Source organism: Mustelus asterias, chromosome 21 (assembly GCF_964213995.1).
Source record: "Mustelus asterias chromosome 21, sMusAst1.hap1.1, whole genome shotgun sequence".
In the NCBI taxonomy this organism is placed as follows: domain Eukaryota; kingdom Metazoa; phylum Chordata; class Chondrichthyes; order Carcharhiniformes; family Triakidae; genus Mustelus; species Mustelus asterias.
Genome location: NC_135821.1, coordinates 65786096 through 65812344, shown reverse-complemented (window position 1 = coordinate 65812344; position 26249 = coordinate 65786096). Strand labels below are relative to the sequence as shown.

The 26249-nt window shown below is 43.2% G+C and overlaps 1 protein-coding gene across 1 annotated transcript in view; it reads left to right on the top strand.

Annotated features, from left to right (window-relative positions):
• Positions 1 to 3457: 3457 nt before the first annotated feature.
• LOC144508907 (synaptotagmin-like protein 1) overlaps positions 3458 to 26249 on the top strand; it is a 61544-nt gene continuing 38752 nt past the window's right edge. Inside the window, exons 1-5 of the mRNA XM_078237120.1 lie at positions 3458 to 3816; positions 7179 to 7327; positions 12936 to 13113; positions 14047 to 14113; positions 21408 to 21444. Coding sequence (XP_078093246.1) covers positions 3689 to 3816; positions 7179 to 7327; positions 12936 to 13113; positions 14047 to 14113; positions 21408 to 21444 — 559 coding nt within the window. The 5' untranslated portion in view covers positions 3458 to 3688. The remainder of the gene's footprint in view (positions 3817 to 7178; positions 7328 to 12935; positions 13114 to 14046; positions 14114 to 21407; positions 21445 to 26249) is intronic.

Below are 26249 nucleotides of genomic sequence, written 5' to 3'. Positions count from 1 at the left end.
GACTCGGTTGGTATGTGTCATCAGACTTTTGTATCTTTTTCCCGATGGAAGAAGGTGGAAGAGAGAATGTCCGGGATGCGTGGGGTCCTTAATTATGCTGGCTGCTTTTCCGAGGCAGTAGGAAGTGTAGACCGAGTCAGTGGGTGGGAGGCTGGTTTGTGTGATGGACTGGGCTTCGTTTACGATACTTTGTAGTTTCTTGCAGTCTTGGGCAGAGCAGGAGCCATACCAAGCTGTGATACAACCAGAAAGAATGCTTTCTATTGTGCATCTGTAAATGTTGGTGAGAGTCATAGCTGACATGTCAAACTTCCTTAGCCTTCTGAAAAAGTAGAGGCGTTGTTGGGCTTTCTTAACTATAGTGTTGGCGTGGAGGGACCAAGTCAGGTTGTTCACTATCCGGACACCTAAAACCTGAAACTCTTGACCATTTCTATTTCATCCCCATTGATGTAGACAGGGGCATGCCCGCCACTATGTTTCCTGAAATCAATGACTATCTCCTTCATTTTGTTGACATTGAAAAAGAGATTATTGTCGTTGCACCAGTTCACCAGATTCTCTACCTCTCTCCTGTACTCCTGATTAAAAGGGAAAGCAAATCGGGGAACTGCAGGCCAGTTATCCTGAGTGGTCGGAGAAGTGCTGGAATCTATTATTAAGGAAATCTCCACTCTAAGCCCCCTTTTCCTACAGCAAACCATCTCAAACATTTTTCTCCCTCACTTTACTTAATTCGCTTTTCTACTCAACTATAACAAAGAACAATACAGCACAGGAACAGGCCCTTCGGCCCTCCAAGCCCGCGCCGCTCCCTGGTCCAAACTAGACCATTCTTTTGTATCCCTCCATTCCCACTCTGTTCATGTGGCTATCTAGATAAGTCTTAAATGTTCCCAGTGTGCCCGCCTCCACCACCTTGCCTGGCAGCGCATTCCAGGCCCCCACCACCCTCTGTGTAAAATATGTCCTTCTGATATCCGGGATGTTGGATTTATGTCACATTATCAGTAACCCCCACAGTTTGCCTCCTGGACTTGCAGAATTTCACTAGCTGTTCTGTCTGGAGACAATACACATCTCTTTAACCTGTGTTGAATGCTCCCTCCACCCACATTGTCTGTACATTTAAGACCTGGCTGGCTGTAGAGATTTGCATTCTAATCAGTATTCTGTAACTTGATTTCTGTGTCTGTTTGCACTGTTTGAGAACAGATATCCACTCCATCTGACGAAGGAGCTGTGCTCCGAAAGCATATGGTATTTGCTACCAAATAAACCTGTTGGACTTTAACCTGGTGTTGTGAGACTTCTTACCTTCATAATTTTATACACCTCTATTGGGTCTCCCCTCATCCTCCGTCTTTCCAGTGAGAACAACCCCAGTTTACCCAATCTCTCCTCATAACTAAGCCCCTCCATACCAGGCAACATCCTGGTAAACCTCCTCTGCACTCTCTCTAAAGCCTCCACGTCCTTCTGGTAGTGTGGCGACCAGAACTGGACGCAGTATTCCAAATGTGGCTGAACAACTTTCCTTTGTTTTAGACCTTTCTCTCCATTGCCTTAAACCTCTGTCCCCACTGCCCTCGCCTTAAACCTCTGTCCCCACTGCTCTCGCCTACCTTGTCATAGACACCATGTAAGCAGATTATGATTTCTCTGTACCCAAACTCAGACCATGCAATTCTTCACTACTATGTTTTCTCTTCCCTCTGTTTCCCCTCTCTTGGCCTTAATATCTCCCAGCTATCCACCCACTGTAGCCCTGAATCCTTGTTTCTCTGTAGTTTCTTCCCCTTCTTGCCCTCTTCAAGCTCATTTCACTCATGACATCATTGCCTACTTACTTGTTACACCCCTCCCATTTTAAACTCCAGACTAGCCAGCTGCCTTTTCTATCCTCTATGCGAGGACATATTGTTAATAGTTCCCTATCCCAAGACACTCTCCCCTCTCTTGAAGACTGCTATCGTCAACTCTTCCTCAACAAAACCTCATGCCTTCATCATCACCAACTACTGCACGATCCACAACCTCCCTTTTCTCTCTGAGGTCCTTGAACATAGTAAGAAGTCTCACAACACCAGGTTAAAGTCCAACAGGTTTATTTGGTAGCTCAAACCAGTAGCTTTCGGAGCGCTGCTCCTTCATCAGGTAGGTGGGAGTTCTGTTCACACTCTTATCCCACTCATTAACTCCCACTTACCTGATGAAGGAGCAGCTCTCTGAAAGCTAGTGGCTTTTGCTATCAAATAAACCTGTTGGACTTTTAACCTGGTGTTGTGAGACTTCTTACTGTGTTTACCCCAGTCCAATGCCGGCATCTCCACGTCCTTGAACATGTCAGACCATCCTAGCTTGGAACGGCATCTCCCATGATTTTGCTTCAGTACCTGGCAGGCCAACGATTGTTCTTTCATCATCCTAAAATACCCCTATCCAGTCATGAGACAGTGTTGCCTTGACCACTCACTGCTTTGCTTCCTCACCACACACCCTCTCTCCTTCCTGCAACATTGAAAGGTGTGTCTATTCTCAGTCTGTGATCATTGGAACTAGCATTATTGTTGTAAATTTGTGTATTTTGTGTGTGTAAAAACTATACCTAGCAGCAGTTGGGAGGTGCAGTTTTAAAAGTGCACATTTGGCAGCAACTTCACTGTGAAACCCTTGAGAAATGCAGTAACATTCAGGGGAAGTGTCTCTGCTGATGCTGAAATCATTTCTCATGTTACTGATGTGGTAATAGTTAGGTATTGATCCCAGTGATCATGGTGGTTCTTGGATTCTGAGATTTGCTAAAGTTTTGTCCAAATACACTGCCATGTAAAGGTATTACCTGAATGCAAATTGTTATTGTTGGCAAAACTACAACAATTTTTATCACAAAACCACTGTCAGAAACACTAGAGGAACATAATGACCAATGAAGTAACTTGGCTTGTCTTTCCTTTCCTTATAGGATGACTTAATTGAAGTTTTTTAATGATTAATGGATTTGATAGGGTAGATAGAGAGAAATTATCTCCCCGGGTGGAGGAGTCCAGAACAAGGAAATAGAATAAAATTAGAACTAGACACAGGACTGGACAGTGGCAGTAAGAAGGGCTAGGTAGGGCAAGAGGCTGGTCAGTGCCAGAACAATGAGGATGGGGAGCAGAATATGGTGTCCATCATTGGCAGCACAAGGAGCTGTGCGGTGAAGGGACAAGGGGCTGAAGCCAGACAGTTTTTGGATCTATATATTATCTAACACACTTACTGAGCCGGGGTACACAGCTTACAGTTGTTCAATAGTGTGGAATCTACATTCAGTTGCAGAACTGACTTGTCACATTAGCTGCAACATGGATTACTTTATACCAAGGTAGAATATTGAGCTATTGTTAAATCTCACAATTTTCTGTGTTTCTTTGCAGTGACTGTTGCCGGACTAGCATAGAAAGAAATAATTGGGATGCAATGGAGATTTCTGCACTTTCATTCCTCAGAAATAGACGACATTGAGCTTTTTAGGGATGGATGTTGCTTCATTACCCTTGAGGAGTGGAGCTTATTGGAAATATTTTAAGTAGACTGCAAAATGCTGAACTGTTGGGCAAGACACTGAAGCATCTTCACCACAACGTCTAGCGAATGTTTACTATAGATCGCTCTTGAAGAATTGCCTTGCATTGGATTTGCCATGGAGTTGGATTTCAATGTAGAAGAACTGATTGATTTGAGTTTCCTAACAGATGAGGAGCAGGATGTGATTGTACAAGTACTTTGCCGCGACACCAAGCTCCGTTTATTGGAGGACCAACGTGTCGAGTGAGTAGATGGAAATTTTACATTCTATCCAAATTTATTCACTGAGATTCTAACAAATAGGGCCAGAACTTCCGAGGAATGGTAATCGCAGAGGAATTGCCACTCTGGTCCTTACTACTTACCTTAATTGGGAGCTGCATGCTTCTCGCCCAACCTGTCACTTGGGAGAAAAGTGAACTGCAGCAGATTCCTGAGGCCTTCATTCTCTAGTGCAGGGGGAAGTGAAGCCACATCGCCTTTTTACAGCACTAGCTGTTGTAAACCAGATAAGTTTAAAGGGTCCAGCCACTTTGAGATGGCAGGGAGAATGTAACTGGGTGAGGAGTTAGGATGGTTGGGGAAGAAGGGGTGTTTGGGAGGCATCCAAATAAAGTATGGGGGGGCGGGGGGAGTGTGGTGGGGAAGATAGGTGGGGGTAGACAAGAGGATAGGGGTGTGATTGGGCAATAGAGAGGGTAGTCGGGGTGGTCTGGAGTGTAGTGGAAGGGCGAATATGGGGGTCCAGAAGGTATTTAGAGGGTGTGGGAATACTTGAGGTGATGGGGAGTAGGTGAGAGGAAAGTGCGAGGGGGTTAGTCAGGTTATAATGTAGTCCGGGGTCGACCGGGTATTGAGGGCATTGTCAGGAGATGGAGGGATAGTTGCAGGGTGGAGGGTATTGGGGGGGTGTCCAGTGGGGTTTTGGAGGGTCATTACTATAGTCATCCAGGAGTTAGAAATGGTTTTAATTCTTCTCACTTTTCCTGGGTGATTATCCCTGCTAAAAATGTTGGAACTATCCGAAGTCTCTGATTTAAATTGCAATTTTGAATGGTTCCCAGTGCTGGGCAATTGCCCATCAGAAGTTTCAACTTCCTGGGCAATTCCCATGAAGTCCTTGCATACAGATTTCTGAAGGGACCCCCAGCAAATCTTCTTGGGTAGCCCAAAATGTCTGCAGTATGACCCCCTACCCCACTGGAGATCGGCAGTTCTGAGCGAGTGACTTGTATCATTGTTCCACCTTTTCCAGCCATTATATTTGAAGCTTCTCTCGTGTGTAACTTTGTGCTAGCCTTTAATGTTAGTTGTGATGCAACAGATTCAAAATTAATTAACATCAGCAGCAGGATTAGTGAAATAGCAGAAGTAACTTCTGGGATAGTTAACTGTGATCTTCTCCTTGGAGTTAGTGAAATCGTGAAAGCTGTTTGTGCCTGGATGAAATATGGCTTCCTTACCCTTTACCTTGCTGAAAACATTCCAATGAACTTTGATAATAATGCATTTTGGAAATTTAACACCTTGCTACCAATTACTAAGAGGCTATATGATAATTACTGGGGCTTTGCAATGATTGGATGTCTCAAGAAAGCAATAACAATAAGATATGCAGACAGTTTCCAAAGATGCAACCCAACCAACGGATAAGCTGGACATACTCATGATTTGTAACTCATTGACAGGTGTTGATTGTGACTCACTCATTATGCCTGTGATTCATTACCAAACATTATCTATGCCCTATTAGTACGCAAGACAAGTGAGCCATTAACAAATATTAACCATAATCAGTCACCAAGTAGAAACTAACTCCAATTACTAAACCAAAAGGAAAGCAATATGGATGCTGGAAATCTAAAATGAAAAACAGAAATTGCTGGAAATACTCAGGCAGTATCTGTGAAGGTCTATGACCTATCAAGACCTAAAATGTTAGCTCCGTTTTTCTCTCAGATGTTGCCTGGCCTGGTGAGTATTTCCAGCATTTTTTGTTTTTATTGTCAATAACTAAGCACTATTTGTGACCAGTCACCAAATGGTAATCCGTATCAATAAATGACTATAATCACTGCCAAAGAATTTATAGAATCCCTACAGTGCAGAAGGAGGCCATTCAGCCCATCAAGCCTGCACTAACAATGATCCCAACCAGGCCCTATCGCCATAACTCCATGTATTTACCCTGCTAATCCTCCTGACACTAAGGGGCAATTTAACGTGGCCAATCAACCTAACCTGCACATCTTTGGAGTGTGAGAGGAAACCGGAGCACCCAGAGGAATCCTACACAGGCATGGGGAGAACATGCAAATTCCACACAGTCACCCAAGGCTGGAATTGAACCTGGATTCCTGGCGCTGAGGCGACAGTGTTAACCATTGTGCTACCCAGGTAATAGCCTATTATGAGGTAATACCACAACCCTTTAAAACAATAACTCTTGTCTTATTTTCAAGTATTAACTGTCACTCATTACAAATAAGCAACCATGAACCATTATGAGATGGTAACTGTGGCCCATTACTGCTATCAGTTTATCAAAAGGTCTTCAATACACAGTACTCAGATTCTTTTTATAACTCATATGCTACCCTAAAATTCATAGTGCAATTTAGCAACCTCTGACCAACATCCCTTTATGCCCTTACCAAACAAAGACAAAACTATCAATCTCTCTTTTAAAAGCTCCAATTGATTCCTGGCCTTTTGAGGGAGAAGTGTTCTAGACTTCCACAGTCCTTTGTGTGAAATAGTACTTCCTGATTTTATTCTTAAAAGACCTAGTTAAATCTTAAGATTATAATTCCTTGTTCTGGATTCCCCACCAAAAAGAAATAGTTTCTCTTTAACTAGCTGTTGAATCCTTGTGACATTTCAAACCTCTCTGTTGGATCGCTTCTCAATCCGTTGTTCTCAAGGGAATACACACCACGTTTACATGGTTAGTATATCCTTCCTGAGATGAGGCTGGATTCTCTGACCTCGCCCACCGCTGGGATTGTCATCCTATTGCAGTGAATGGAGATTTGGCTGAGTGCCAAATTCTCTGTTCTCGCTGGTGGTGGGGCATGAATGGCTGGAGAATTCCGGCCAAGGTGTCCAAAACTGAACTCCGTCTGCCCTGTTTTTTTGCTCACTCATTTAATTTGTCAATGTCCTTCTGTAACTTCTATAGACTAAACCTGTTGTTTCTCCTAATTTAGTGACTTGTACCTGAAATTTCCAAAGAGACGCTCCAGCCCAACCACCATCGTCTCACTGGGGTTATGGCAGAAAATCAGGGGTGGCTACCATACTTCCAGCAACTTTGTGGAAATTCCGCAACATGCCACACAGTGATTAATATATTAAAGAGACCTTCATTAGTTTTGGATTTGTTTCTAGAATTCCATTGATGAAAGGATTAGTTTATTATACAGAGGGGAATTGATAAAACTCACATCCCAAATGTTTAATTCTTCCAAATTCTAATGTTTAGAACTTTAGACCAATGCTCGTGAATCTCACTTAGAGATTTCAGAGATAATTGGTAGGATATGTCCATTACTGCCCCAAATGACACTTCAGCCCCATGTTTTTGCCTCTTGTGGTTTCTTCAGGAAATTGCAACAATTGGTTCTCGATCCCAAGCAGTTAAAAATTGCAACAGGAGATTGGTTCAAGGAAGTCCGAGCAAAGCGTCACACAGACAAAAAGTTTGGATCAGACATTGTCCGTGCTTCTATTCGTAAGAAGAAGAAAACGAAAGGTAAATCTGAAATTTTTCACAGGTTATTTCTACAGGAACATACGACAATTGTAAAGATATCGACCAGAGGATTTTAATGGTGTGAAGATGCTGGCGTTGGACTGGGGTGAGCACAGTTAGAAGTCTCCCAACACCAGGTTGAACATTCCAACCATTATCTCGCAATTGTCTTTGTCTATATATGCTGTGTTTGTGAAACCTATCTTTCCACTCATCTGATGAGGGAGCAGCTCTGCTCCGAAAGCTCATGTTGGACTTTAACCTGGTGTTGTGAGACTTCTTAGAGGATTTTAAGATTATGAAGAGTTTTGACAGAGAGAAATTGAAGGTCTTTCAAAACAATCTTTCCTATTCTCTATGTACTTTTGTAACTTCCAACTCCCATTAGGGTGAGGAGAGAGGTTCGAAGAAATGGCTTTATGCAGAAGCTAGTCAGTGATTGGAGGGTCAGTGATTGGAGGGTGAATGCAGAGAGTGATTGAAAGAAGCGGCAAGAGCAGCTTTCAGGGAAATTGGATAAATATTTGAAGTAGATGATACAGAGAGAACACAGGAAGCAAGATTATTTTTGGGCTGGTCTATCAAAGTTTCAGCTCAGACATACTGGCCTTATTCTATGCTGTAAACTTCTATGGTTCTATCCTTTAGATTAACCTTGATAGTTGCATTACTTCCAGTTGTTAGACATCCCTGACTTTCCTGTATTTGCAGAACTTTTCCCCATTCCTTCTGACACATCAAGTCACGAATTGCTGCAAGGAATTACATTTGACATTCCACTCCTACTCTTAGATATACAGGGAAAGGACTGTGGCCCAGATTTTCACCACAATGGAGGGGCTTACTGTCATGGTGAAAATAGTGGGAAGGACCAAAATCCTAAGTCCTGACCCTAACATTTCTGCTGGGCAGGAATGGAGTCGGTCTTGGGGGTTCAGGCACATGTGTTTTATGGAGCTAGCTGGCCAATTAAATCATGAGCCTCCACTGGAGTGGGATTTTGATAGACCAGAGGTGTGAAACCTGACGTGCAAATTATTCCAGGTAACAGCTGGTCTGAATTTCATAGAATCCCTACAGTGCAGAAGGAATCCATTCAGCCCATCGAGTCTGCACTGACAACAATCCCGCCCAGGCCCTATTGCCGTAACCCTACATATTTATCCTGCTTATCCTCCTCACACTAATGGTCAATTAGCATGGCCAATCAACCTAACCCACACATCATTGGAGTGTGGGAGGAAACTTGAGCACCTGCTGGCACCCCATGCAGACACCGGGAGAATTTGAAAACTCCACACAGACAGTCACCCAAGGTCAGAATTGAACCTGGGTCACTGGTGCTGTGAGGCAGCAGTCCTAACCACTGTATCACCATGCCACCCTAATTTAATGAATTCAATTAGATAGCCAGGGAACCTCTTTAGAAAAGTAAGGTCCATCTCTGACTAAGGTCCTGGGACACCTTTAGAAGAGTTAAAGCTTCTTTGGGGTAGGCAAGGCATCCTTTTGAGGGGTAAAATACTCAGAGGTAAGCTATTCTTTGGGATTGTTAAAAGTAGGTATGATTGTGTATAAAAGGTATAGAAATTCATTGGAACTGTGAAAGCTGTAAGAGAACTGGCAAAACTTCCAAAGAACTGTCAAAAGACTCTCAATGCTGTTAAAGAACTGTTGCGCTTTGGAATTGTTAAACATGTCAACGGATTTAACTCTGCTGCTTTTTAAGTGAAAAACAAAGCATAGAGTTTAAAAATATTGATATTTCATTCTACCTGTTGACATAAGCCTGAGGGTTATCATTATAGGATTTGTGCTTTGACTGATTTTATAAACTAAGATCATAGTGGGGTGCATTTAAATGAGCAGTTTAATTGACAGCCTCAATTGGTTAGAGAATATAAATGTTTGCTTTCAGAAGAGATTAGTTGAAGGAATTTCAATGTATTTATTTCTTAATTAGTTTTTTTTGTTAAAATAATGTCATCAAATGACACAAATTTATTTTATGTCAACATTGCTCGAGTTTTGCCCATGCTAGATACTAAGTGAGTTGGTATACAGGAGATAATGGAAAAGGGCTGTGGGAAACATGTATTGGTGTGAGTTGGTATAAGCACTTTAGCAGGCCCTGGGATTGGGAAAAAAGACGTAGCGTGGAATAGGGAGCATGAGGGGCTATTGGGATTGGTAGAGGGACATAAGTTGGCACATGGGATTTGAGGGGCCATGGAGTGTGGGTGAGGGTCATGAGGTGATGCAGATGGACAATGTGGAATGGGAGGAGGAGGGGCCTTGGGGTGAAGAAATGTTTTAATGTTTCAATATATTTTTTTATTTTGAACACCGTGCTGGTGCCCAAGGCAGGCCTTCTGCCCAGCCCATCTCCACATGAGGCAACCTCCTCACTTCTTCCCGGGTTGTCTGTCCCAACTCCTATTCTAGTCTGCCCCCGAACTGAAAATCTTAGTCTGGAAAGTAAATTTTAAAGGTTAGATTCACAGAGCCGGGAATTCTTTCGTCTCTGCGCATCCAACTTGGGAGCGACAAAGGCCTGCGTATTTTAAATACCGGGAATAGTGACAACTGCTGGAGGAATGCAGCAAGAATCAAACCCCTGGCACAATGGGAAATTTGACTGCACAGATTAGTTAGTACTGCTGAAGAGTGTTTAAACTAATTTGTTAGGATGGAAGAATGAAAAAATTGGAGAAAGGAGCAGAAATGGGAGCGGAGGACAGAGTAGCAATAAAATTATAAATATCCTAAAAAATCCAGAGACAAGACTGATGGAAATAAAAATATTTGAAGAGGGAAGTATTAAATTACATAAATGTTAATGTTCTTGGTGTAACTAATGAGGCTGGTGAGCTGTCGGCACAAATCCTACAGATGGGATTATGACGTGGTTTCTTTAACAAAGACATGGCTTGCAAGCCAGGCCAGAAATGGGTTTTTAACCATTCCTGGTTACCAAGTATTCATGAATGTGGGAGAAGGGAAAGAAAGAGATGAGAATTTGGCTGTATTTATTAAGGATAATGTTACAGTTCCAAATAGAAAAGATCTACTAGATCAGGCTTTGAGACCCGTGACCTCCCAAGTGCATCAGGGAATCCCAAGCCCCTTTTTTTGCCACGAAGTAAGTGCAAACACAATTCAAATGTAAACAACTCTCTTCTAGCTTCAACAATGCATATATTAGGAATTAGAAAGAGGCACATAGTCACAAATACATTTGCCAGCTATGTGGTCCCCTCACATTAACCCCTGCCAAGCCACCCTCCCATGGTCCCTTAACATTAACCCCTGGAAGTGCTACCCACTTTAGGAGTGGGTAACCTAAAAGGTTTTCATTTTTTTTTAAAAGTCTTGACTTTTGTCATTTTTAATGGGAGGACACACATACATACATGTCTCACTTTCACACACACCACCCCCCATACACATATTCTACCCCTCCCCCTCTCTCTCTCAAACACACACACACATACGCTCACGCCCTCTCTCTCACACACACTCACGCCCTCTCTCTCTCTCTCTCTCTCAGGCTCACGCACATCTTTGAACTGTGGGAGGAAACCAAAGCACACAGGAAACCCAGGCAGATATGAGGAGACCATGCAAACCCCACTTAGACGGTCACTCAAGACCAGAATCAAATCTAGGTCCCTGGCACTGTGAGGCAGCCATGCTCACACCCTCTCTCTCTCACATACACTCTACGCCCCTCTTTCTCTCACTCCAAGGCCCATGCTGGATGGCCCTCTGCTCCAAGAAGCCAGCCTCTGAGTAGATAAGGAGCTCTGCAGCATTTAAAACATTTTTGAAATGTGCTTTTTTGCCACTGACTTCCTGGAAAGCTCCTGCATGCCTCTGGGTTCCAGGAACCCCAGTTTGGGAATCCCTCTACTAGATGGTTGAGGTGGCATGGTGGCACAGTGGATATCATGGCTACCTCACAGTGCCAGGGACCCAGATTTGATTCCAGGCTTGGGTGGCTGGCTGTGTGGGGTTTGCATGTTCTCCTCATGTCTGCCGGGGTTTCCTCTGGGTGCTCCAGTTTCCTCCCACAATTCAAAGATGTGCAGGTTAGGTGAATTGGCCATGCTAAATCGCCCCCTCCGTGTCAATGATGTGTAGGTTAGGTGGATTAGCCATGGTAAATGCGCAGGGTTAGGGGTTGGGGGCAGAACGCGGCCTGAATAAGATGCTCTTTCAGACAGAGTTGGTGCAGACTTGATGGGCCGAATGGCCTCCTCCTGCACTGTAGGGATTCAATGGTACTATGTGGCTTGAATTAATATACAGATGGGTGCTCTTACATTGTTGGGATTTATTTCCTTCAGACAGGGCTTCTCTTCCCTTTGTGAGGCCCTTCCAAGAAGCCTGTGGCCCTGCAGCCAAAAGCAACATCTTTAAACCTTTCTTTAAAATTCTCATCCTTGTTTTCAGATTCCTCCATGGGCTCTCCTGTCTCTGTGAACTACAACCTTCTGTGGTCTCTGCACTCCTCCATTTCTGGACTCTTGCACATTCCTGATTTTTATTGCTCCACCTTTTATGTTAGTGCCTTCAGCTGCCAAGTTCTGGAATTTCCTCCCTAAACCTCTCTGCTTAATGGCCTCTCTCCTCTCCTTTAGAGACGTTTTAAAACCTTAACTCTTTGACCAAGCTTTTTGTCACCTTTCCTAATATCCCCTGTTTGGCTTGCTGTCAAATTGTATTTGATAACGCTGCTGTAAAGCACTTTGCATTTAGAATCATAGAATCCCTACGGTGCAGATGGAGGCCATTCGGCCCATTGAACCTGCACCAACAACAGTCCCATCCAGGTCCTATTCCTGTAACCCCAGGCACCCACCCTGCTAGTCCCCCGGCACCAAGGGCAATTTGGCATGGCCATTCCACCTAACCTGCACATCTTTGGAGGAAACCCACACAGACAAGGTGCAAACTCCACACAATAATCTGAGGCCAGAATTTAACCCAGGTACCTGGCGCTGTGAGGCAACAATGCTAACCACTGTGCCGCCCTTAAGATTTGACAATGTGCTAAGAGATCTGAGCTACCTCACTATGCTACTTGCCACTTTTTCTGCCTACCTGTCATCCAACAGGAATATTAACCTTATGAAATTGTTTATTTACTATAACTAACATGTCACATAAAAGTAAGTTATTATTGTTGACAAGCAAAATCCCTTTCATATACTGTGTAAAAATGCTACTTTTTGTTTGAATTTGGGTGGACCATAGTTATTTGACACACAGAACAAGGTGGGTGATCTTTGTAACTTGCAAGGGATGACCATTTTGAGTTACTGCAGTACGTTTGCTGTGCATCCCATGTTCTACTTGAAGACGATGGCAGATACAGCAACACAAGTTTTACAATGATTCTTTTTGGACTGCTGGCTAGGTTCTTCCACACACAAATACTAAGATGTTGTATGTGACTTCCATGGAACCTGAACAAACTTAACCTCACTATGCAGCTTCTTATACTGTAACACAAAAACTGCTGTTAATTGGGGCAGATTTGAAGTATTAAGCAGTTGGATTGAATTTTTAGTTTGTTAAAGTAATGCTTTTGTGTTGCTTACAGGTGAAAGACAGAAAAGAGTGACAATTAATGACAAGAAAGTCATTATTAATGAGCAAGGAGATCAAGAGCTCGAGCAGCAAGAGAATGTGGACTGTGCTATAACCAATGGAGTTAACCCTGAGCAGGCGAATGCAGGAATGGTTGAAACAGACTGTGATGAGTCAGAAATTCACCAGAGGTACAGAGAGTCCTCTGTATGTGTAGCAATGTTGTTGCAACTTTGATTTCCTGGTCAAGCACTGTGGTTAGCACTGCTGCCTCACAGCACTAGGGACCCAGGTTCGATTCCGGTCGCTGTTTGTGTAGAATTTGCATGTTCTCCTCATAGCTGCATGGGTTCCCTCCAGGTGCTCCAGTTTCCTCCCACAGTCCAAAGATATGCAGCTTAGGTGGATTGGCCATGCTAAATTGCCCCTTAATGTCAGGCGGTTAGCAGGGTAAATACGTGAGGTTATGAGAAAAGGGCTTGGGTGGAATTGTTGTTAGTGCAGGTTCAATGGGCCGAATGGCCTCTTGCACTGTAGAGATTTGATAATTCTATGATTCTAGAAGACTTTCTGAACTTTTCCTTCTGACATGAAAGTGCATTGAAGTTCACTTTTTTTAAAATTTTGTTAGTGGCCGTTATTAGTGTCAGAAAATTACAAGTGACTCAACCTGAAACAGGGATACCAAAGAAAAAAATACATCTTTGGACAGTGAACCTGAGGTCCCGCAGTTATGTAGATTGTTCAGGCATGACGTCCTGATTGATGTGATTTTCTCAGCCTATAATATGTTTAAACTGAAAAATTAAAACATTAAACATTGGGAATACAGGCACTATACAAACATGGGAATCTGTTATTTAAAGTAACATGAGCAGAAAAAAAATAAAGATGGCCTGAATTACAGCTAGTGGTTGGGAAATGGATAAGAATTAAGGATAAATATGAATTTGCAACAGGCCTCAATATGTACTGAGTGTGATGCTGATGAGAGGATAAAGATCTGATGATGGGATGAAGGTAAATGTGGGAGTGAAGAGGAGTGGGGGGTGATGCAGGGGAGAAAGTGAGTGTGGGGGTGAAGTTATGTCTGCATTAATGGTTCTTGTATCTACATTTTACAGGTTGGTTGACAACAAAAGTAATGTGACATCAAAACAGGAAACATCAACCTCACCTTCCAACAACCAGGTCAGTTAGTTCAGATGTTAAAACTAATTTCTGATACATATTTGTGTCCCAAATAGTTTTCCAGTATTTTATTTGTGAATACATTGTAATTGGACAATGATCACAAGTTGACATTGTAAAGCAAACAGGCTCGCAGTGACATGCGAGACATTTAGAGGGTCCTCTCCCACAACAGTAGCTCATTAATTCTACAGAAATCACACAAACATAGTAGCATGAATATGAATTTAACTAAGTGACAGTATACAGAGTAGTGATAAATAGTTCTATTTGAGACCAGAGGAAAGTGAACTGGAAATCACAATGCTGTGTTACCTGAAACTTGTATGATAGGAGATGATTTGATTGGAGATTTAAGATGCTATGGGGAACTGGCAAGTTAGATGCAGAGAAAATATTTCTGCTGGTTGCAGAATTTAGGGTTGGGGATGTGGCAAAAAAGTAGATATTGCCAAAGTGATAGTAAAAGAGGAAATAGTTGCGAAACTGGCTGGGCTATCAACTGATAGAGGAAGTGTTAGAAAAGCTGTGTATATTTAAAGTTGATATGTTACCAACACCAGATGGGATACATCTTTTATAGTTTATTTATTAGTCACAAGTAGGCTTACATTAACACTGCAATGAAGTTTGGGGTTGCAAGGATAGCAGAGCAGAAACCCCAAAGTATGCTATGAAACCCAACTAGACCCCAACAGTTTTTTCTATTTTGGCATGCGTGTGAGGAACACCAGGTGCAATTCTATTGACACACTAGGAAGCTTTTATCAAAACAAACTTTATTAACAATATAATTTAACCAAAACATATGTATTAGCTTAACTTTTACCAATTGAGGTGAGAGTGACAGCCCTTGACATCAAGGCCGCATTCGACCGAATGTGGCATCAAGGAGCTCTAGCAAACTGGAATCAATGAGTATGATGGGGCAAACTCTCCGCTGGTTGGAGTCATACCTGGTACATAGCAAGATGATTGTGGTTGTGGAGGGGCAGTCATCTCAGCTCCAGGATATCTCTGCAGGAGTCCCTCAGGGTAGTGTCCTAGGTCCAACAATCTTCAGCTGCTTCATCAATCACCTTCCCTTCGTCATAAGATCAGAAGTGGGGATGTTCGCTGATGATTGGACAATGTTCAGCACCATTTGCAACGGCTCAGATCCTGAAGCAGTCCATGTTCAAATGCAACAAGATCTGGACAATATCCAGGTTTGGGCTGACAAGTGGCAAGTAACATTTGCACCACACAAATGCCAGGCAATGACCATCACCAATAAGAGACACTATAACCACCGCCCCTTGACATTCAATGGTGTAACCATCACTGAATCCCTGACCATCAACATCCTTGGGGTTACCACTGACCAGAAACTCAACTGGACTCACCACATAAACACAGTGGCTACAACAACAGGTCAGAGGCTAGGAATATTGCGGTGAGTGACTCACCTTCTGACTCCCCTGAGCCTATCCATCATCTACAAGGCACAAGTCAGGATTGTGATGGAATACTCCTCACTTGCCTGGATGGGTGCAGCTCCAACAACACTCGAGAAGCTTGACATCATCCAGGACAAAGCAGCCCGCTTGATTGGCACCACATCTACAAACATTTAATCCCTCCCCCACCGACGCTCAGTAACAGCAGTGTGTATCATCTACAAGATGCACTGCAGCAATTCACCAAAGATCCTTAGACAGCACCTTCCAAACCCACAACCACTTCCATCTAGAAGGACAAGGGCAGCAGATACATGGGAATACCACCACCTGCAAGTTCCCCTCCAAGCCACTCGCCATCCTGATTTGGAAATATATCGCCATTCCTTCGCAGTCGCTGGGTCAAAATCCTGGAATTCCCTCCCTAATGACATTGTGGGTCAACCCACAGAACATGGACGGTAATGATTCAAGAAGGCAGCTCACCACCACCTTCTCAAGGGTAACTAGGGATAGACAATAAATGTTGGCCAATCAACCATGTGCCATAAATGAATTTTAAAAATGACAAATACAGTTCTTAAATGCTAATCTATCCCTATTAGTTCCAATTCAAGCAATATTTCTCTTATAAACTTAAACTCCTCTTTGAAATCCGTTGGCAACACACAGGCTTATGCACTGGTACTTGGCTGCCAGTCCTCAAGTCTCCAGAACACCTCTGGAGAGAGAGAGAGAGACCTATTTGTCCTACCAGGTTCCAAACAGTAGCCTCCAGAGAGAGAGAAAGAGGCTCCTCTTGCTTCTTTCAGAACCCAGCAGTAACTGCTAACTTTTCCCTGTGATCTTCGCTCCTCCCCAAAGCACATGACTGTCAATCAACCTAATCAAAATCCGACTCTGAAACCCCAGGGGAATAACCAAATAAACAAAAATGCATTAACTAAAATTGAAACAAACATATCTAGCTAAAACCAATCATTAGCCTGCATTCTCAGCACGTGAGCAGCCTGTTTTGCAGACAGATCAGCACTGTGTAAATCAGCTGAATTTTAAACATGCCTCTCAAGAAGCATGATATAAATACATTTCCTAAAGGCACAGTATCACGAAGTACTGGCCATAATCTCTCAATCATTTTTAGAGTGGAGAATTGCAACTATCAACATTTTTTTTTTTAAAAACGAGCATGAGGATAAATTCTAAGGAACATAGAAAGCCAAATCGTGTTTAACTAACTTGACTGAGTTTTTTTTAAATGACGTAATAGAGAGGGTCGGCGAGAGTAGCATGGTTGATGTGGTGCATATGGACTTACAAAAGGCTTTTGGTAAAGTGCCATGTAACAGGCTTGTCAGCAAAATTAAAGCCCGTGGAATAAAAACAGACATGGTAGTAGATAAACAGTAGATAGTGATAAATAGTTGTTTTTCAGACTAGAGGAAACTGTACAGTGGAGTACCCAGAGCCGCTGCTTTTCTTCATGTATATTAATGATCTAGATTTGGGTGTACAAAGCACAATTTCAAAATTTTCAGGTGACATAAAATTTGGAAGGATTGTGAACTGTGAAGAGGAGAGTATAAACTCCAATAGGACATAAAGGGCTGGTTGAATGGATGAATTTGTGACAGGTGAACTTTAAGAGATGTGTGAAGTGATAGATTTTGGTAGGAACAATGAGGAAAGACAGTATAATCTAAAGGTTACAATTCTAAAAGCAAGCAGGAACAGAGAGATCTGAGTACGTGTACAGGGATCGTTGAAGGTGGTAAGGGCAGGTTGAAAAATTGGAGTCTCAGTTGGAATATTGTGTCTAATTCTGGGCACTGCATTTTAGGAGGCATGTAAAGATTCGAGTGGGCAGGAACAGAAGATCCCGCCAGTGGAAGAAACCATAAGATTCCGCCCCATTGAAATGGGGATGGGAGACTTCAGTTACAAGGATAAATTGGAGAAGCTAGGGCTATTTTCCTTAGAGAAGAGAAGATTGATAGGAGATTTAATAGAGCTGTTCAAACTCATGGTGGGTCTGAACAGAATAGATGAGGAGAAACGGTTCCTTTTGCTGGACAAATACATGACTAGGATGGGAATAGAGGGATATGGTCCCCGGAAAGGTAGGGGGTTTTAGTTCAATCGGGCAGTATGGTCAGTGCAGGCTTGAAGGGCCTTAGGGCCTGTTCCTGTGCTGTAATTTTCTTTGTTATCTGTTCTTTGCTGGAAGGGCCAAGAACCAGAGGACACTGCCTTAAGGTGATTGGTGAGAGAATCAATGGTGACATGAGGAAAACTTTGTCACAGAGTGAATGGTTAGGATATAGAAAGCACTGCCTGACTGTGAGGTGGAAGAAAATTCAATGGTGGCTTTGTGCCTGAAGAGATGAAAACTGCTGGGCTACATGAAACAGATGCAGGGAGTAGTGCTATCTGATTTGCTTTTGTCGAGAGCTGGCACTAGTCCAGCAGGCTAAATGGTCGACTGGCTTATCCTCTGCTGAAAAATGCGTGAGACATCCCTTTGTGTGGTTAAGTGTTGTTCTTAACTTGGTAAAGCTTTAATATTAGTGCAAGTAAGTTTAAATAAAAGGAAAACAAGCGAAGTTATTATATTCTAACAGCCATTTATCAATACTTACTGTATTTAAATACTAAGTAATTCATCACAGTAACTAATTATTCACTTATTCAACATTCACCTATTCCATAAATCTATATCTCAAGTGACAAATAGTTCAAAAAAAGCTACAGAAAGCCAACAAGCTGAAAACTTATGGATGTGCAGACTTAAGGATTGAATTATGTGGGAGTTTGTAAACAACAAGACTGTCCTATACTGTCATATCTGCAAGAAATGTCTCTGCCTTGTGACACTCCATCTCAGAGTTATTGAGCTGGAGTCTGAGCTAAAGATACTCTGACGCATAAGAGAGAAGGGAGAGGAGGAATTACTGGAAAATTTACTCTAGAATAGCCAAACACTAGAGGAAATCATATTTGCAGGAAAGAGAGTGTGTGACTGTCAGTTAATTGACATTGCCAGAATGTAAGCCAAGGCACTGGACAGCAGAAGACTGTGCAAAGGAAGAGGTGATGTGGAGATGCCGGCGTTGGACTGGGGTAAACACAGTAAGTCTAACAACACCAAGTTAAAGTCCAACAGGTTTATTTGGTAGCAAAAGCCACTAGCTTTCGGAGCCCCAAGCCCCTTCTTCAGGAGAGTGAGAACTCGTGTTCACAAACAGGGCATATAAAGACACAAACTCGATTTACAAGATAATGGGTGGAATGTGAGTCTTTACAGGTAATCAAGTCTTAAAGGTACAGACAATGTGAGTGGAGAGAGCATTAGGCACCGGTTAAAAAGATGTGTATTGTTTCCAGACAGGAAAGTTAGTGAGATTTTGCAAGTCCAGGCAGGTCATGGGGGTCACTGATAGTGTGACATGAACCCAAGATCCCGGTTGAGGCCGTCCTCGTGTGCGGAGCTTGGCTATCAGTTTCTGCTCAGCGATTCTGCGTTGTCGTGTGTCGTGAAGGCCGCCTTGGAGAACGCTTACCTGAAGATCGGAGGCTGAATGCCCGTGAACGCTGAAGTGCTCCCCAACAGGAAGAGAACAGTTTGCCTGGTGATTGTTGAGCAGTGTTCATTCATCCGTTGTCATAGCGTCTGCATGGTTTCCCCAATGTACCATGCCTCGGGACATCCTTTCCTGCAGCGTATCAGGTAGAAAACGTTGGCCGAGTTGCAAGAGTAGGTATCGTGTACCTGGTGGATGGTGTTCCTGCGTGAGATGATGGCATCCGTGTCGATGATCGGCACGATTTGCAGCGGTTGCTGTGGCAGAGTTGTGTGGTGTTGTGGTCACTGTTCTCCTGAAGGCTGGGTAGTTTGCTGCGGACAATGGTCTGATTGAGGTTGAAAGGTTGTTTGAAGGCAAGAAGTGGGGGTGTGGGGATGGCCTTGGCGAGATGTTCGTCTTCATCAATGACATGTTGAAGGCTCCGGAGGAGATGACGTAGCTTCTCCGCTCCGGGGTCCCCAGAGCGGAGAAGCTATGAAAGCTCCTCCGGAGCCTTCAACATGTCATTGATGAAGACGAACATCTCGCCAAGGCCATCCCCACACCCCCACTTCTTGCCTTCAAACAACCGTACAACCTCAAACAGACCATTGTCCGCAGCAAACTACCCAGTCTTCAGGAGATCAGTGACCACAACACCAAACAACCCTGCCGCAGCAACCTCTGCAAGACGTGCCGATCATCGACACGGATGCCATCATCTCACGTGGGAACGGTACCTACTCTTGCAACTCGGCCAACGTAATCACCAGGCAAGACTGTTCTCTTCCTGTTGGGGAGCACTTCAGCGGTCACGGGCATTCAGCCTCTGATCTTCAGGTAAGCGTTCTCCAAGCGGCCTTCACGACACACGACAACGCAGAATCGCTGAGCAGAAACTGATAGCCAAGCTCCACACACATGAGGACGGCCTCAACCGGGATCTTGGGTTCATGTCACACTATCAGTGACCCCCATGACCTGCCTGGACTTGCAAAATCTCACTAACTTTCCAGTCTGGAAACAATACACATCTTTTTAACCGGTGTCTAATGCTCTTTCCACTAACATTGTCTGTACCTTTAAGACTTGATTACCTGTAAAGACTCACATTCCACCCATTATCTTGTAAATTGAGTTTGTGTCTTTATATGCCCTGTTTGTGAACACGAGTCCTCACTCACCTGAAGAAGGGGCTTGGGGCTCCGAAAGCTTGTGGCTTTTGCTACCAAAGGAAGAGGTGCAGAGTAGAAAGTTTGAAATTGTTCCATAATTGGGGAATAGATAGAATTCCTAAAGGTTGTGCTGTCTACCCAGTGAAGGATAAGGCATACCTTGAAACTGCTGGAAAAGAATCTAGAAGGGAGGAGGAAACCAACATTGGAGCCAACAACGTAAGAAAGATTAGAGAAGAAGTCCTGCTAAATGAATATCAGCAATTAGGAGCTAAATTAATATGCTGGACCTCATAGGTACCTGAACCAGATACAAATTAGAATGGGGCAAAAAGATTGGTCAAATTAACATGTGACTAAAGGAATGGTGTGGGAAGGAGGATTTCCATTTCATGGGATATGGGCATCAGTATTGGGATAGGAATGACCTGCACCATTTAGAGAGGCTGTACCTGAACCAGGTTGGAAGCAAGGTCTCTAGGAAGGCCAGAGAGGCAAGTGAGTCCAGACAATAACATCCCGGGCTCATGAATTCAATTCTAAATAGATGCAAATTTAATTTAAATAAATTATTCAGCCTCATGCCAGAAATGGGCGTGAGGCTGATCACGCCAGGTATCCGATGACGGTAAGGCATGAACCTGATTTCTCGGCCCTCACACTATCTTACTGGCTCCATATTATAGCATGGACATAGAAACACTGGAGCGATTTCAACAAAAGATTGACAAGGATTGTCCCAGAACTGAGAGAATACAGCTATCCGAGCAGATAGAACAGGTGCCAAATGCTTTAATTTTTGTAACAAGTGTCTTAGGGAGTTACTTTTCAAATACTTCCTGAAAAATCAGCATACAGTTTGCACTGCACCCTGTTTTTACACTGATTTAAAACTCAATAATAATAGTTGAATGCAATTTGCCCTTTACACGTCCATGTTGATCATCTTATTATCCGAGTGCCTCCTCCCTCCTCATCCCCTGCCCTTTTTCTTTCCAAGAGATAAAAGGCAATGCTATAAATTACCGTTTTGCAACTTTTAACTATAATTCACGATAAGTTGCTCACACACTGTTGCTGATCTGCTCCTGTCTAATATTTAAATGTTTTGTTTCAGACCCAGAAAAATGGTGACATGACACCTCAAACAAAAGGTAAGATCGGGGGTAGGGATCATATGTGTTGTGGGTGGAGGTGAGGGTCATGGGTGGGAATAGAGGATTGGAGGTCAGCTTTAAGATTGGACCTGAAAAATTGATGTGTGGTTTTGCTTTCCTGATAAAGTAAACATTTTTACTACTTTTACTCAAAATATCAGCCATGATTGAATGGCGGAGCACACTCGATGGGTCAAGTGGCCTAATTCTGCTCCTATGTTTTTTGGTCTTATAGTCCTAATCTTTATTTCCTACATACATGCAATCTGAGTCCCAAGTCCTGTGGGGGAGGTGCAAGGGGGAATGCCAGGCCCATAGAGAGATGGAGAAAGTCCCATGCCCTTTGAAGGGAGTGGTTGATGAAGCTATGAAGGGGTAGGGAGGCTTGTGGGTTTGTCCTTGACCCTGTGGTGAGGGTACTAGTGGGGTATGGGCAGCACGGCGGCACTGTTGATCCACCAAAAGGAACTCTTCAGTTGTAGGCAGTAAAATAAAACAAGACTTACTGCAACTTCTAAATCAAAGAAAAAAATTTAACAAGTAAACTTCATTACTCCAACACTTGAGGCCTTACCCTGGGCCATTTCAAACTTCCACAAACCCCAGCAGCTTCTTATTTATACTGAGTCATCATTTTGTCATTGGTTACATAGTTTACTGGATCAGTTGCCCCTTACAGCATGTTACCCTGTGTTTACACTGATTTAAAACAATAATAGTTGAATACAATTTGCCCTTTACAAGTCCATGTTGATCATCTCATTAATCGAGTGCCCCCTCCCTCCTCATCCCTGCCCTTTGTCTCTCCAAGAGATAAAAAGCAATGCCATAAATTTCCATGAAGAGACTTCATTTTGCAACCTTTAACTATAATTCACTCTTGGAGTGAAGGGCAAGGTTGGCAGAAGTCGGGACAGTAAGAAGTTTAACAACACCAGGTTAAAGTCCAACAGGTTTATTTGGGAGCAAAAGCCACACAAGCTTTCGAGGCTCTAAGCCCCTTCAGGTGAGTGGGAATTCTGTTCACAAACAGAACTTATAAAGACACAGACTCAATTTACATGAATAATGGTTGGAATGCGAATACTTACAACTAATCCAGTCTTTAAGAAACAAAACAATGGGAGTGGAGAGAGCATCAAGACAGGCTAAAAAGATGTGTATTGTCTCCAGACAAGACAGTCGGGAACCCTGGATGACTCGGGATATTGAGGCCCTGGTCAAGAAGAAAGAGGCACATGATGTGCGTAGGCAGCTGGGATCAACTGAATCTCTTGAAGAGTATAGGGGGTGTAGGAGTAGAGTTGAGAGAGAAATCAGGAGGGCAAAAAGGGGACATGAAATTGTTTTGGCAGATAAGGCAAAGGAGAATCCAAAGCGCTTCTACAAATACATAAAGGGCAAAAGAGTAACAAGGGAGAGAGTAGGGCCTCTTAAGGATCAACAAGGTAATCTATATGCGGATCCACAAGAGATGGGTGAGATCCTAAATCAATATTTCTCATCAGTATTTACTGTTGAGAAAAGCATGGATGTTAGGGAACTTGGGGAATTAAATATTGATGTCTTGAGGAGTGTACATATTACAGAGAAGGAGGTGCTGGAAGTCTTAAAGCGCATCAAGGTAGATAAATCCCCGGGACCTGATGAGGTATATCCCAGGACATTGTGGGAGGCTAGGGAGGAAATTGCGGGTCCCCTAGCCGAGATATTTAAATCATCGATAGTCACAGGTGAGGTGCCTGAAGATTGGAGGGTGGCAAATGTTATGCCTTTGTTTAAAAAGGGCTGCAGGGAAAAGCCTGAGAACTACAAGCCAGTTAGCCTCACATCTGTGGTGGGTAAATTGTTGGAAGGTATTTTGAGAGACAGGATCTACAGGCATTTAGAAATGCAAGGACTGATTAGGGACAGTCAGCATGGCTTTGAGAGTGGAAAATCATGTCTCACAAATTTGATTGAGTTTTTTGAAGGGGTAACCAAGAAGGTAGATGAGGGCAGTGCAGTTGATGTTGTCTAAGTGGACTTTATCAAGGCCTTTGACAAGGTACCACATGGTAGGTTATTGCATAAAGTTAAATCTCACGGGATCCAGGGTGAGGTATCTAAATGGATACAAAATTGGCTTCTTGACAGAATAAGGAATCTAACAACACCAGGTTAAAGCTTTAACCTAGTGTTGTTAGACTCCTTACTGTGTTTACCCCAGTCCAACGCCGACATTTCCACTTCTTGACAGAAGCCAGAGGGTGGTTGTAGAGAGTTGTTTTTCAAACTGGAGGGCCTGTGACCAGCGGTGTGCCTCAGGGGTCAGTGCTGGGCCCACTGTTATTTGTCATTTATATTAATGATTTGGATGAGAATATAGGGGGCATGGTTAGTAAGTTTGCAGATGACATCAAGATTGGTGGCATGGTGGACAGTGAGGAAGGTTATCTCCAATTGCAGCGGGATCTTGATCAATTGGGCCAGTGGGCTGACGAATGGCAGATGGAGTTTAATTGAGACAAATGCGAGGTGATGCGTTTTGGTAGATTGAACCAGGGCAGGACTTACTCAGTTGCTGGTAGGGCGTTGGGGAGAGTTACAGAACAAAGAGATCTAGGGGTACATGTTCATAGCTCCTTGAAAGTAGAGTCACAGGTGGACAGAGTGGTGAAGAAGGCATTCGGCATGCTTGGTTTCATCGGTCAGAACATTGAATACAGGAGTTGGGACATCTTGTTGAAGTTGTACAAGACATTGGTAAGGCCACACTTGGAATACTGTGTGCAATTCTGGTCACCCTATTATAGAAAGGATATTATTAAACTAGAAAGAGTGCAGAAAAGATTTACTAGGATGCTACCAGGACTTGATGGATTGAGTTATAAGGAGAGGCTGAATAGACTGGGATTTTTTTCTCTGGAGCGTAGGAGGCTGAGGGGTGACCTTAGAGGTCTATAAAATAATGAGGGGCATAGACAAGGTAGATAGTCAATATCTTTTCCCAAAGGTAGGGGGGTCTAAAACTAGAGGGCATAGATTTAAGGTGAGAGGGGAGAGATACAAAACTGTCCAGAGGGGCAATTTTTTCACAGAGGGTGGTGTGTGTCTGGAACAAGCTGCCAGAGGTAGTAGTAGAGGCGGGGTACAATTTTATCTTTTAAAAAGCATTTAGATAGTTACATGGGTACGATGGGTATAGAGGGATATGAGCCAAATGCGGGCAATTGGGATTCGCTTTGGGGTTTTTAAAAAAAAATGGCGGCATGTTCAAGTTGGGCCGAAGGGCCTGTTTCCATGCTGTAAACCTCTGACTCTAAATGTTGCTCACACACTGTTGCTGATCTGCTCCTGTCTAACAATACAACAGATCCAATGTTATCATTGGTTACATTATAACAGGCACAGTGGTTAGCACTGCTGCCTCAGCGCCAGCAACCCAGATTCAATTTCAGCCTTGGTGACTGCTTGTTTGGAGTTTGCACAATCTCCCTGTGTCAGTGTGGGTTACCTCCCACAATCCAGAAATTTGCAGGTTAGGTGGATTGGCCATGCCAAGTTGCCCCTTGGTGTCCAAAAATGTGTAGGTTAGGGTGCTGTTATAATTCAGGTCGGAAGCTCAAGTGGTTTATGAAACCCGCTTGGATCATAAGTTTTGCAATTTGCTTTTGGCTAGGGTGAGCATGAGATGCTTCACTTCAGATATGATTCAACTGACCCACTACAGAGTTCTCATCAAACAAAGTTTATTTAAGAATACAGTTACATGTATTACATGTTGCATGAAAATTAACAATAACTTTGACCAATTACAAACAAGAAAAGAATCAACCTTGATATTGTAATAAACCTTAACCGCCAAATGCTGTTCCAACCAAACAAATCCCATAAACAAAACCCTTGCCACAGGCTTAGCACAAAAAATACAAATGCTTGCATGATGCTGGACTTTAGTCCTTTGGTTGGATGCTGCAGTTCTCTTGAGACATACACAGACAAACTTGAAGTCAGAACAGCTTCCCAAAACACCAGGGAGAGAGAGAGAGACTCTAGTTACTAGCGAGCAAACCACCAACAGCAGAATTTTCACTCCAGGAAGGCAAAAAGCCTTGCTTCCAGCCAGTCAGCAGAATTTCCAATACCAGGGAGAAGGAGACAAACACTGCTTTCCACTTGGCAATCAGGACAGCTTCTGACTCTAAAACCAAAATTGAAAATATAGAAACATAGAAACATAGAAGATAGGAGCAGGAGGAGGCCATTTGGCCCTTCGCACTTGCTCCGTCATTTATTACAATCATGGTTGATCATCCAACTCAATAGCTTAACCCAGCTTTCTCCCCATAACCTTTGATCCCATTCGCCCCAAGTGCTATATCCAGCTGCCTCTTCAATGTATTCAATATATTGGCATCAACTACTTTCTGTGGTAATTAATTCCACAGGCTCACCACTCTTTGGGTGAAGAAATGTCTCCTCATAAATGATCTACCCTGAATCCTTAGACTGTGACCCCTGGTTCTGAACTCCCCCACCATCGGGAATATCCTTCCTGCATCTACTCTGTCTAGTCCTGTTAGAATTTTATGAGTCTCTGAGATCCCCCTCATTCGTCTGAACGCCAGCGAAAACAATCCTAACCTAGTCAATCTCTCCTCATACATCAGCCCCGCCATCCCTGGAATCAGCTTGTTAAACCTTCATTGCACTCCCTCAAGAGCAAGAACATCCTTCCTCAGAAAAGGAGATTAAAACTGCACACAATACTCTAGGTGTGACCTCACCAAGGCCCTGTATAATTGCAACAACACCTCCCT